At 46.9% G+C, this 14199-nt stretch overlaps 1 protein-coding gene across 5 annotated transcripts in view; it reads left to right on the forward strand.

Annotated features, from left to right (window-relative positions):
- Myo1b (myosin IB) overlaps positions 1-14199 on the forward strand; it is a 164423-nt gene that overhangs the window by 115334 nt on the left and 34890 nt on the right. For all 5 annotated transcript variants that reach the window (XM_087902379.1, XM_087902380.1, XM_087902376.1 and 2 more), the window contains exons 9-13: positions 569-672; positions 2074-2221; positions 2491-2609; positions 6945-7031; positions 7548-7613. In XM_087902379.1, the coding sequence (XP_087758505.1) occupies positions 569-672; positions 2074-2221; positions 2491-2609; positions 6945-7031; positions 7548-7613 (524 nt within the window). The remainder of the gene's footprint in view (positions 1-568; positions 673-2073; positions 2222-2490; positions 2610-6944; positions 7032-7547; positions 7614-14199) is intronic.

The raw sequence follows: 14199 nt of genomic DNA on the forward strand, positions 1-14199 counted from the left end.
TCTGTGAGTTCCAGGACAGGCTCCAAAGCTACACAGAGAAACCCTGTCTCCAAAAACAAACAAACAAGCAACAGCAACCAAAAGGCAACACATGAACCCTAAAACACTGAGTTACCTACTTGGTATGTATTAACGAAAGCGTGAAAAGGAATAGCCAGGAAGAGCGTTCTGATGTCTAGGCTTGCAATTTCCTGGTCTAATGAGTACCCCCAAGTGTCGGTAGCAATCTTCCAAAGAATCACCGGATGGTCAGTCTGTAGCCAGTTGTACCACTTTATGGGGTATATCATCATGATTCACGTGAGCCCAAAGCCAGTTTATATGAAGGACATTTTCCACTGCCTTGCGTTTAGCTGCCCTCCATCACAATATTTTCCATGCAATAATAATTGCGCAACAGTAACAAAAGCGGGCTTGGGAGAACCACTGCTGTTGATCTCTGTCCATATTGTCGGTTTGATACGTAGCGCGAAAGTCATTTGACCCGAAGGACTAAAAAATTAATGAAATCGGGAAGAGAAATGCATCTCCCGATCTAACTTAGCGATTTGCGTGCCTGACTCCACAGAGAAGCTTAAACTGGAGCGGGACTTCAGCAAATACAACTACCTGAGCCTGGACTCTGCCAAAGTGAACGGTGTGGACGACGCTGCCAATTTCAGAACTGTCAGGGTAAGAGGGGCGCCGCCTCCGTGCTTCAGAATGGGTGGCCCCATTGCTTAGCCAGAACCGCTGGCAGCTCCATTTTTTCTACATCGCCGTTTATACCACCCCCAGGTTAGACGCGTTCATTGTGCGTCCCCCAGGTTAGAGAATTCATTGTGTTTTCATTCGTGTGGGTTTGCACCCGCTCACCAGTCACCCCAGCTTGTGAAGGCCGCGTTTACTAGAGCATGCTGTTTTACCATTTGCGAAAAGAAGCCTGCGTCTTTTGTTCTGGGACTTGACTCTCAGCGTGTGTTGAAATTCCACGTGTCTTTATAGCCAGAGTTAATTTCCAAATATGAAAACTGCCCTTGGGTCCTGTTAAGTCGAAAGTGTTTTCAGGCAGAAAAACCCTGCTTTTTGGGAGATTTAGAAAGTGGTGTACGCGTCAGAAGAGTCTGAGTTCCTAGTTCTAGAAAAGAAGCTGACTTTTCCATAATTCTCTCTTTTCTGGCACACACTCTCTGACATCATGGTCACTGGGTTCTACTTCCCACTGAGACAGCTGGGGCTGTGGGGAGGAGCGGGGATGGGACAGACAAAGCCAGATTGGCACCCGTTAATCGTTGAGGCCGAATGGAGAGGATGTGGGGTATTTTCCTCGTTCTTGCTACTTGTGTATATGTTTGGAAATTTCCATAACACAAAGTGTCCATAACTCTCGCCGCTGTGTAAACTAGTGCCACACGTACGGAGGAGAATAGAGCAGTACCAGCTGGTCTCAGGACGGACGCGTTTGTCGGCAGCGTGCCGCTGTGTAGCACTGGATACACACCGGCATCTGGAAGCCATAGTCTGGACGTGACTTTGTTTAAGGCTTACATCCAGGGCCAGCTCTGTAACCACTCCGCCTGGCACATGCTTGGCACTCGGTACACATTTGCGAATGACTGAGTGTCCCTGGCACCCTCCGGGGTGCTTCACCTTTGCAAGCCGGGGTTCTTCTCATCTGTGAAACAGGCGAGGCTGTTTCTGTTGTTGAAGGCTGTAAAGACATCTTGTTTGGTTTTATTTCTAGAAGCAGAATCCCAGTGTGGAAAAAAAAAAAAAAAAGATGACATGTATGGAAACCAGCTGGTTGATTTGAAATGGGGGGAGGGGGGCTGAGGCTCAACTCCCAGCCTCCTCTTGTGTACATAACTCTGCCGTTAAGTGTGCCTGGTGCCTGGAAGGCTCTGAGGTCCCAGTTTGGAACCACAGAGCAAGATAATTGTTTTGTGTTTTAATGTTTTTTTTAACCCCAGAAGTAAATCTGTAGGAGCAGTATTCGTTAGATTTCATTATTTGTTAGAAAACAAGCAAACAGCCACAAGAAATCAACCACAGGCCCAGAGCTGTAGGAAAAGCAGGTGCCTCTCTCTCCTCCAGAATGCCATGCAGATTGTGGGCTTCATGGACCATGAAACCGAGTCGGTCCTGGAGGTCGTGGCCGCCGTCCTGAAGCTGGGGAACATCGAGTTCAAGCCCGAATCTCGAGTGAATGGCTTGGATGAGAGCAAAATCAAAGATAAAAACGGTAAGCCGGTGGGGGAGCCGCTTGCCTCGGGGCTCTGGCTTTGAACTTCTGCCCAGTCTCTAGTCTAGAAAGCCAGCCTTGGACTTCATCAGTTTGAAGGAACTTCCTAGTGGAACTAAGGCGAAACCCTATGGCAATGACCTGTGCCCTTTTCTAGCTCAGACCTGTTTACGTGCTGAGTGTGATGGAGAAGGAACAGCTGAGGGAGGGCTCAATAGTGACCCCGGGTACCTCACTGTTTGTCCCTGTCTTCCTCTGCTCCCCGACAGAGCTAAAAGAAATCTGCGAACTGACCAGCATTGATCAGTTGGTTCTGGAAAGAGCCTTTAGTTTCCGGACCGTCGAAGCAAAGCAGGAGAAAGTTTCGACCACCTTGAACGTGGCTCAGGTGGGTGAATTGTAACATGCAGAGGAAAAGGTTCCTTACGTGGCGATACTTTTATGGGATATGTTATTTTGCAGACAGTTAGTCTCATGGTCAGGCTGTATTCCACATACTGTTCTAGGCATTGGCAACACTAAGGACAATTAAACCGGTTAGGGTTCCCATTCTTAGCGAGCTAAGGATTAAGGGAGGGGTATCGGAGAATAGGATAATAGTCAGTAGATGCTGTAAGTAACCTAGCGAGCAACAGTTGCTGAGTACAGTGACAGAGAGAGAGAGTAGAACGGGATGAGGAAGATCCACGCATAGGGACAGGAAGGAAGGTCGTTCCGATTGAAAGTGAGCTGGGAACCGTGCAGAGAGAGCATCCTGCAGAGATGGGTACAATCTATGATCCTCCTTGTGCCCCAAAGGGTCCCTCTGACTGGCTGTAAAGAGCAGAGCCTAGGGGGAGCAGAGAAGAAGGGCAATTGGTGGGATACTCACCAATCCGGATCCAGATGGTTCCATTGGAGCCAGGGCATGGGACCTTTCTGGACCTGCGTTGAACTCGAGGCTACGGAATTGCTGACGGTTTAATGCCCGGTGGAAGAAGAGTGAAGGGCGGTTGATTTAGTGTGGTCGGAGAAGAAATAGGTAGTAGGAAGAAGCCCAGATGGTCAAAGCAGATTCTGTCTTCTATGTTGTACCCCACTATGCCACTGGAGTCTTCCTAAGACCCAAATCTGAGTTGCTTCTGCAGATGCATGTGCAATGTGTGTGCAATGTATATACAACTTAAGCACATTCAAGTGGCATCGGGAGGCCCTCGTGGTGTGAGCTGTTTGGTCCGTTGAGTTTGACATTTTTCTCCCTGTCAGTCAGTGCTGATCTGGGCTGTAATCAAATGGCCAATTCAGGGTTTCTCACTTGGGTCTGCTTCCTTTACACACCATTGTATCTTCGGGCCTCTCTTCCTCACACCTAGCCGCCAGCCGCTGGGAGGCCGCAGAGTAGGACTCACCCAGCCCGTTCTCGCTCCTGTAAATGATGGGCTTCCGCCTTCAGATCTCTTGAACTCAGCTGACTCCTCAGTCAGGGAGAACTGACTTTGCTGAGAAAATGTGCAGAGCATGCGCCCCCACAGACCCGTATTGGAGAAGCCAAGATTAAGAGGACCTCTGTGGACAGATAGGATTTACCTGAGAAAGAATGTCTGTCCGCCAGCCTGGGCTCCAGTTTAGTCAGGATTCACCACATGCCTGGGAAGGTCAAGTTGGGCCCAGAGAATGCGTGCAGTGGGGGCTCAGACTTGGACACTGGTCATAGTTACCTGGGTGGCTTGTCTTAAGGATCCTTCTGTCTGTCTATACCTCCCGAGAGGTGGGTCCTGCGGTCTGGTGTAGAACTAAAGAATTTGGGATTCTGATACAAGCAAAGGCACACTGCCTGGCGAAGGGTCACATTTGAGAGGCCATCCAACTAGGTTAGCAGCCAGAGGAGTTGTTTTATGGAGTGAGGCCACGGAAGGCCTGTGTTTCAGAGACCGTGGAAATACGTGGACTCGGATTTTTAGTGTTTTCTTCTTGCTTTTATTCATCCTCTCCAGAAACCAGACCCAGTTCCTCTTGTCGGCTGTCCGGTGTCTACCGTGATGCCCTGCTTAGCCTCAGGCCCTCTGTAATCCGACTCCACTGACGTGACTTATCTGAGTGTTTTATTTGTTTGGTTTGGTTTGGTTTGGTTTTTCTCAGGGTTCCTCTGGGTTACCCTAGCTGCCCTGGGCCTTGAACTCACAGAGATCTGCCTGCCTCTGCTTCCCAGAGCACTGAGATCAAAGGGGTACGCCACCGCCACCACTGCCAGACCCCAAGTTTATGTTTCCTTGGTGTTTTTCCTCTTGCTTGTCCATCATCCATACACCACTGCTCATTGCATCTGCCCGTCTGTGGGGTTCATGTGACTGTTCTCTATCCAGAGAGATTTGCCTGGTAAATAGGCTCCTAAACCCCCCATCTCCTGACCTCTCCCTTCTCTGTACTGAGTGAGGTCTTTGTGGTGATGTCGGTGATCTCTGCTGCTCTGCGGCCGCCTCCCCATCTGTATCCCCACCTCGCCTAGTGAGCCCTTCCCACCCCAGGCCATGCTTGATACCAGCCTCTCAGAAGTAGATGGCACCAGGGCTTTTCCTCCCTGGGCATCAGGCATCTGCAGAAAAGCAGACTGGAAAAGCCGACCGTTTTCCCCGTGTGCTTAGGGTCTGAGGCAGTGAATCATCCATCACCCTTGGTGTGCCCCTCCTTTCCATACAGCACAGTAGCGATCCCTACACGGGAGCCAGTGTCCCTGCCCTCTCTGCTTTTGGGTCTCTGGCGTAGAGCACAGCCCGTGGTTTGATTCCGTTTCTGGGCCGTCAGCATAGCAAGAGGAGCGGCCCACGGCACCAGGCTCAGCATCAGAAGCAGATGTTACTTGAGCACTGGATGGTTCGACTTTTATTTTAACTGCTTTTAAAATTGAAAGTTTGCGTGCCTTCATCTAGAATCTACCCCCTCAGCCCTTCAGATTCCCCCCTCCCTACTTCCTGTACATTTCTGTCACGGTCTAAAAGCATTTGAATTTGTGACTTCCGAGATAGAGCATTTGTTTGGAAGCTGCGGAGAGGAGAATTACTGGGTGCGACTTTGCCTTCACAGCCATAAAACAGCGCTTGGGAGCATACTGTCACCCAGTTCCCGCTGCCCATCACAAGGGTGCTTTGTTAGGGCCAGAGGGCGGGCAGCCGGGGGACTTTAAGGTGGGAAGGATGTTTGGTAAGTGAGAGGTATTTGGAGGTGACTTGGAGTCACAAGAAGAAAAGGGAAGGGATTAAGAAATGACAGTAACAGGTACTAGCCATAGAACTGGATACCTCAGAAGTTCTAATGCAACTGTGTACAAGCTCCCCACACTTAAATCGCCCGTTTCGGGGCAGTGGAAACCCCACAGAAGGCTGTGAGACATGGGAGATGCGCATCTCAGTTCTCTTGGGGCGGCATGCTTGGTTTTAGCGACATAGATTTCTACTGTAGAATCTCACCACGACCACAGGCTCTCTCCTTTTTCCCTTCCTCCCCTACCTTTCCCTTCTTCCCTTCCCTCCCGCTCCTATCCCTCCCCTTCTCTCTCCTCTCCTTCTCTCCCCACCCCATCCCTTTTACCTCCCCTACCTTTCCCCTCCCCTGCCTTCCCCCCTTCCATTCCCTCCGCTTCCCTTTCCTCTGCCTCTCTTCCCCCTTCTCTCCCCTCCCCTTTCTTCCTTCTCTCCTCCCCCTCTTCTCTTCTCCCCACTTTCTTCTGTTTTCTTCCTTTCTTCTCCTTTCCATCTCGTTCCTTCTCCCTGCCCTTCTTCCTTCTCTCTCCAATTTCTAGCAGATTTTCTGAGTTTATTCTCCACTCCTGCTTTTCTCGCTGTCTGAGACAAAAGGGATTAAACACAGGCTGGTGGACCTGGTGGGGCGGAGGGCTTTCTCTCCTGAGCCGTCTCTCTGGCCCCAGGATTTCGGAACTTTATATCTCTCTACAGCGTCCTTCTTTCTCTTCTTTTCATCTTCTGAAATAGACCCTTCCCAAGGATTTCATCAGTTATACTGTCTCTTTTCTCTTTTTGCTGTTTTGTGTGTTTGTTTTTCAAGAAGGGTTTCTCTGTAGAACAGCCCTGGCTGGGTTAGAACTCACTGTGTAGACCAGGCTGGCCTCGAACCAGGCTATCTGCCTGCCTCCGCCCCTGAGTGCTGGGATCAGAGGTGCGAGCCACCACTGCCCAGCGCTGGATTTCCTTTCCTTTTATATCTCTTCAGTTAAAGGATTGGGTTTTAGCTGAAAGGGAGAAAAAAAAAAAAGTTAATTGGTTGCTTTCGTCTGAGCTGTTTTTTTTCCTTTCTTTTATGTGTGTGTCGGGGGTGGTTACTGTATTAAGGATGCAGTTTATTCAATTCCTTTCATACAATGCAGTGTTTAGTTCCTTAATTCCACAGCAGTGCTTCTGTGACAACTGTGTAATACATCTCTTTCACACGCGTTTATTTTTCTACTCTTGGCGTGCACGCCCGGTTTTCCTTTGTTGTGTAAAACTGGGGAAACACGTCGGTGATATTTGGAATTCATTTCCTGGAATGCGAAAATGGAGACCTGATGAAAAGTTTGCTCGATTCTCTTACAGGTCAACTACTCATCCAGTGGATAATAAAAATTGCCCCAAAGAGAAATTTGAAATAAATACCCTAAATATTTTAAAAGTATTTTCGTTATTTTATAGAAATGAAGCATTGTGGCAGTTGTTAGTGTTTGTGTTAAGTGATTGTTTTCTTTCTTTAACAGGCTTATTATGCCCGGGATGCCCTGGCCAAAAACCTCTACAGCAGGCTGTTTTCATGGTTGGTAAATCGCATCAACGAGAGCATTAAGGTACTGAATCTCTGGAAGACACCATTCGTAATAAAGAAGTGGTATTCACAATGTCAACATTAACTTAAAGAAACTTAGTTTTACAATCGAGTAGTTGATTGCCACTTTCAAAGTTGATTCCTTAAGATTGCTCCATCTTGCAGAAGTTGGAATTTGCCAGGTTTTGTTTCCCTTCCTGGACGCGTGCTCCAGCTTCTCACTAGTGACCAGACTGGTCTGCCGCTGAGCGCTCGCATGCACCACACCGAACAGAGATGGCTTCTCTCTTAAGGGCTAAACGTTCTTCACTAGAGGGAGGGAGGGCATTGGACAAGGTGAGCAGGACAGCTTTGCTGGCCAGAGTCGCTGCAGCCTTTGGTGACTGCGCCATCATTGCTGAGTTCTGTTACCTAAGCCTTCACGGCGCAACCGAATCATTGTTCTAATTCAAAACGAATGCATCAGTCAGTGCTTCTTGGTTGTTCCCGGTATTATATTATGACTGTGTTAACTTATTAACTTGAAATGTTTTCAAAGGCACAAACCAAAGTGAGGAAGAAGGTCATGGGTGTTCTGGACATTTATGGCTTTGAAATATTTGAGGTAAGATATTTGTTTGTTTGTTTTTTTAAAAATTAATGCCACCGTTATTGAAGTAAAACAATTAGAAATGAAGTCACATTGTATGGGGACTATGTAAATAACTATATTTATATATAACTATATAAATAATTATACTTTGAATCTACGGGTAAGCTCTATTTAAGTATCGTCACAGGGGTGTGTACGTGCGCACACAAGTGCTCTCACGTCAGTTTCGAGATTTCTACTCAGTGATGTGTCTGCTGTGTTACACGGGCACTGAGGTCTGTGGCCATTCAGCCATGTGTAGGTTGTTTGAGACATGAAGCATTAAAAACCGTGGAAATGGGGGAAGCCTGACTGAGTCTCAGGGCTCAGAGTCAGGGTTAGAAGTTTCCTTCAGTCTCATCCGGGCCATGCCCCGCTGTGATCAGAATCAGTAAATGCCACGGCAGGAAAAGCTCAGAAGGTACTTGCCTGCCCCAGACTATGTGGTTAAATATTACACATTCGTTCAGAATTCCTCCTTGACTTTTAGTGGCAAGTTTGGAGTACGATTCTAGTTCGGTTTAAGGAAATGCGTTTATTTGCTGTCTCCTCCCTTAATTCTCACCCACAGTAATGAGTTCTGCATGGTAATGAACCGATCCCTGCCTAGAATAACCTCCCAAAGAATGTACACCCTCCAAAAAAAAATTAAGATCATAGAATGGCAGGAAAGGCAACCAGGCATTCTTGTGCACTAACCCCTACAGGGAATTCTGTTAGTAGTCTTGTCTAGAGTGGTACCTTCTCCCTCAGTCTGATGTTGCCCCTAAGAACTTGCTCCTCTTTCTTATTAGGGTTAAGACCAAGGTTGATTCCTTACCTTCCTCTGCAAACTCATAGGTTTCCCAATATTTGGAAGTTGAAAAAGCCCAAATGTTAACAGGCCTCCAGTTTTCCCGTTTTCCTGATCTTCCCATCGTTCCCAGTTTCTGGACATTCTGGGATCCTTCCTAGCTGGAGGAGTCAGAGCTGGCCCTGCCCTCGTCTGGAATGCTCAGCCACGAGCACAGTTCCTGGTTTGCTGGTGCCTCCTAGGCTAAATCCGCAAAGGAAGCAGGGAGTCTCTTGATGAAAGAACAGGAAGTTTGTGCTTTGGGAGAATTCTTGTGTGTGTCAGAAATCACTGTACTGAAATTTTCCCTAGCACGGTCTCAGATTACTGTCACTAGATAGGCAGGTGTCAGAATCATTCTTTGCCGTTGGTAAGAGAAGAGATCTCTTAGCTTGGTACAGCCTTGATCGAAACTTAAATAGTTTCTAGAATTGGCTGAGTGGTAAACATAGATATTAATAGAAAATTAAAAGAAAAAATATAGTTAATGATGCTCCGAAAATTAAAGAGTGTGGTTTCACATTGATTTTGCCAGAGAACAATTTTTCTAGCTCATAAGCTGGACTCTTAGTGTCATGCCACACAAAACCTTTGGACGGCCTGAAGTTTACTGCAGGTTGACAGTAGACTTGAGCTCCTGGCAATCCTCCTGCCTCTGCCTTCCATGTGGTAGGATTACAGACATATACCAGCATACCCAACTGAAACTATTTTGAGAGGATAATGGGGTTATATTGAGACGTCCGGATAGCTTTGTCCTCTAGGATGTCCTAAGATGTAATTGGCTTTAGAAAACCAGCTCTACCAGCGGAAACAGTACACCTCACAGGCCGTATAAGACAGTCATCATTTCTTTATTGACTGCCTGATGTGATCCACGTACTAGAGTCAACCAAGGCGGAGATTTCCCTGTCTGCTTGGGATTTACAATCTGGTTTAAGGTCTTGAAAATCTGTTGTGGATGAAGAGAGACACACCCTCTTAGGAAGTCAGAAAACCGAATTGGACTTCTTTTTTAGAGTGTGCTTGCTCTAGACACCTAATCCTTAAACTTGGTCCTGGATGAGGTCTCTTCCAGCAATCCTTTACTTCGGGGGGGGGGGGGGGAGTTCTCCACACCTTCTTGCTGTCCTTGCCTTCCAGTCTCAAGGCAGGGCAGCACCTTTTCAACACTCTAGTTAGGAAGATGCCCACATTGTCTCTCTAAATGCTCTTCTGGGGAAGGCTCTGCTTCAGTACTTCAGTGCGTCTCAGGCGTAGCTACACAGTGGAACCGCCTGGGCGCTTGCGGGAATTCCTACGTCCGGATTGTACGAACAATCGGATCAGACTCGCCAGCCTCGGACCTGGCAGTAGTGTTTCCACAGCTCCCTGGCGACACCACTGTGCAGTGAAGGTTGAGCCCAGACGCTCTGTAGACACAACCGTCAGTGTGAGCTGAAGCTGCCTGCCACTCCTGGAGCTCATGCCGTCCGTGCACTCTTGAAACAGAACTTTCTGCTGTGTGCAAATCGAGTAAGTTACAGCCACAGCAAATGGTTACAGGGCCACTCTCCTGGTTTCTCTTCCTGTTGCTATGATAAAATATCCCGACGAAAGCCACTTGAAGAGAAAAGGTTTATTGGGGTCACAATTCTAAGTCCATTCATGGCCCATCGCCCTGAAACAGTCAAGGCTGCGGGAGCGGGGGCAGCTGGTCCGTACATCCACAGGCTGGTGCTTGGCTTGCTTTCCCTGAAATGGTTCAGAATCCCCTACCTAGGGAATGGCACTACCCACAGTGGACAGACAGGCCCTCCCACCTCGATTACCATAATCATGGTACCCTGCCTAGGGAGTGACACCACCCGCAGTGGGCAGGCCCTCCCTCCCATACAGGGCAACCTACTGTAAACAATCCCTTAATGACTCTTCCCCCACCATCAGGGGAATCCCTTATTGACTCTTCCTCCCCCCCCCCCCATCAGGGGAATCTACACTGGGGTAACCTTGACCATCCAAACTGACCATCACAGCTATATACAGTCACTGAGTTTCTTCTCCATGAGATAGGTGCTTTTTAAAAATTAAATGTAATTCACTCAAAAAAAAAAAAAAACCAGAAATCCTCTTATGGCTAAGAGGACAGTGAAATATACAGTTTTTTAATCAGACCTTTATATAAAAGAGCCCTTTAGTTACCAGATGTAGAGCGGGTGAAAGGGTTTGAACTACAGGCCGGCAAGACGGCTCAGCTGCTTGCTGCCAAGAACTGGTAACCTGAGTTTTACCCCTGGCTGGCCCCATCTGACTCTGTAGACCAGGCTGGCCTTGATGACAGAGTTCTGCCTGCCTCCGTCTTCAGTTGCTAGGACTATAGGTGTGTCCTACTGTGTGCTCTGTTTTCCGTTCTGTCTTAGGTCCTTGCGAGAAGTAAGACTCGTGCATTGTGATTAATGGCTCTGCCCATGTCCCTTCGAAACCATCTCTGCTTAACCTCCAGCCATCTTGATTTTAAGAATTTGTTTTAATTCATGAACATTCATTTGGAGGCATTTGGAATAAAAATTTGCCTGGATAGTTTTAGATACTTTTATCTACTTTTTATTCAAAATCTTAAGGGTTCCTTTTTAATGTTCTTTCAATAAATTAGTCACATACCAGGTAGTAACCTATGCTTTCTTAGTTTCTCCACAATATGATAACATGGAAGTGTCAGTATTGACCCCAGAAAGCCCAGTTAATTGAGAATTGAACAGTACCACAAACCAAAGTAGGGGGAGTCAGTGTGAACGAAGTGTTTAGACTCCGTATCAGTGAAAATGGGTTTTTCTATAATCTCCACCCAGGTAAAAATAATGGAGTCTAAATAGAACTCTGCCTGGTTCTGTCAAGATTGACCACAGGAAATAGCTCCCTGCTTTGAGAGCAAACTGTGTGTTTTACTTTGAAAGTAGACAGAAAGGGGCCGGAGAGATGGCTCTGGTTCTTCCAGAGGTCCTGAGTTCAGTTCCCAGCAAGCACATGGTGGCTCCCGACCGTCTCTCGTGGGATCTGATGCTCCATCTGGCATAAAGCCAGGCATGCCGATCGAGCACTCATGCATAAAGTAAATAAATAACCCTTTTTAAAAAAAATGGAGGAAAGTGGACTGTAAAGGCCCAGGACGTTTCCTGAACTGTCCGATTCTACCTCGGTGGCTCCGCAGTCCCTTGCAGGGAAGCGCTTTTCAGCCGAGCAGGCAGAAGCCCTTTGTCTCTTTGGTTCCTCTCTGAATGGAGGGGAAACGGGAGCATTCAGCCTTGGGATGGTGATGCTTGGATTTGCCCGCGAAACTGTTAGGGCTGGAGGGCGAACCTGTCTGCCTTGCTGGCTGTGTGCGGTCTGATGTCCATTTGGAAAACAGATCAATGAGACAGGATAAAGAAAGGTGAAGGACTGAGCTGTGGGACACAGAGGAAAACACTGGAGCCCTACACCCTGGTAGAACAGGAAACCCTCTTCCCAAAGGAAGAAAATGTGTCCAGACGCCCTGCACAGTTAAGTCCGGGCTTTGTTTTATCTGAGAATTTGGTCTTGGATTTCTGAGACATTTTTATGATTTGTCCATTAAGGACTAAGTGGGCTGACCAGGGAGGAGGGTATGAAGATGATCGGAATAAATGCCTTATACGAAAAGGGGGCAGGGGATCAGCACTATTACTTTAAAGATTATGTTACATTCAAAAGTAAGTTGGGCAATGTGAAACTTTCCTTAGGGCTTATCTGATAGGAAGTTATTAAAACTGGCGGTTAGTTTGCTGGAAAACTTAATTAAATACTAACAGTGACTTGGACATGGAGGCATCACTAGCTGGTAATTCACATCCTGTGTGGCTGAAATCCTCCCATCCAGGCAGAGGGCTGGCTAATTCAATGTCCACCTTTTGTTACTTTGCTTTGTTTTTTTCATGACAGGATTTCTCTGTATCACAGCCTTGGCTGTCCTGGAACTAGCTCTTGTAGACCAGGCTGGGAATCTCTGGGAATTTGAGGCCAGCCTGGTCTACAAGAGCTAGTTCCAGGACAGCTAGGACTGTGACACAGAGAAACCCTGTCTCAGAAAAATAAACCAAAACAAACAAACAAACAAAAATCCCAACTTACTAATTTTTAAAAATCACAATTTAGTTAAAAATATTTAAGAAACTAAAAATAGCATTGTTTTTCTTAAAGTTTACCATATTTGATACTTACCTAGAAAAAAGATGTTAGGTATTTAAAGGGAAATTTGTTAGTTATTTAGTTTTGTAAATGTTTAGGACGGTGAATAGCTAATGCTAAGTGTTTTTCTTATACATTTTGAGGATTTTTTTTTCCTTGACGTTTACTTTGAAAAATTAGTTTCTGCTTTGGAGCCTATTTCTTGGAGTGGTGGCTTTAAAAAATGATCGTGGCTAAGTCTGTTACCCTCTTCTGTGAAGATGGTGTGATGGGGCTCCCAGAGGCCACCCAACAAGGATGTCATCGCAGGGGCGCATTTACAGCGGTGTTGTCTCCATCCCGGGGCCTCTTAGATGCGCGGATGCTGTGGCTTTATCCTTAAGTGAGCCGTTTCATTTGTCATGCTCTATTATATGGATATATGAAACCCCATCTCATACATTACATCCAGATGCCAAACGTTTGGCCTCGGACGGAAGAGCAGACCTGTAGAAAACACTGACAGTGTGCAGAAAACACTGACAGTGTGCAGTGAAGAATCAGCGGCACTTTTTGTTTGAAAAAAATCATGGTGGTTGGAACTGTCTGGTTTCCTGCAAAATGCACCCCTTCCTGTCCTTAATACGTGGGATGTAGAGTTGTCCCTGGTATTTACTTCTTAATTTTTAATGTTTAGATTTTATAAAGAGTTCAACTTTTTAAAAACGTAGAGTTGCCTTTAGAAGTATAAGATATTCTTAGCGGCTTCTCTTGCAAAGGAGAATGTAAATAGGCCAGTATTTCTGGACACGTCTTTCAGAGTCATGCCTTGTAGAGCAGTCATGGTTGGTACCTGAGGTAGGAAGTAGCTCTGACTCGTGCTGGGAGCACAGTCAGCTCAGCTCAGAGTTTAGAAGATGTTTTAAGAAGCCCTAGGGTTGAAGGCATTAGTTTGTTCTGCCCCTATAAGCAGTGGGTGCTGGCAGTCCCCGTGTGTGGTTGGTGCACACTGTAAAGTAGCCTGAACCCCAGTATCGTTCAGTTCCCTATGTCTCCACAGCTGTCTCTTCAGGGCAGGGGATGGTCCGAGCTTCCCTGGTGGGGGTCATTCACTAAAAACCTGAATGCACTTGTGTGAATACGTTCCCGAATGTTTAAACTTTATCCTCAGATTTTCTGAATCAATGTGGGTTGGGTACAACAGTGAAGAATACTAGGGAGGGGGTTAAGTCATGGAGGCGGCTCCTTCCCTGGAGACTTGATTCATGAGACTGGCGTGCAGGGTGCTGGCTGCTCACCATCCTTTCGCCATGCAGAAGAGTATCAATCAAATAGATGCTTGCTGGGGCGTTCAGGTTCTGTGACGATTTCTAGACTTGCTTTGGACATTTTATAAAGGGGAGGGAGACCCACATTTGAAAACCTTGTGTTATTTTAACCTGTAGAAATGACGAAGTGTGTTAGGATTAGTTAGTAATTCATATGAGAATGACTTTGCCACCAGCCCCTCCCTTCCCGTCTCCCTTTCTCCCTCTCCTCTCCCCTTCCTCTTTCCTTTCTTCCTGT

This window comes from Myodes glareolus, chromosome 27 (genome assembly GCF_982192425.1).
Source record: "Myodes glareolus chromosome 27, mMyoGla1.1, whole genome shotgun sequence".
Taxonomy (NCBI): Eukaryota; Metazoa; Chordata; class Mammalia; order Rodentia; family Cricetidae; genus Myodes; species Myodes glareolus.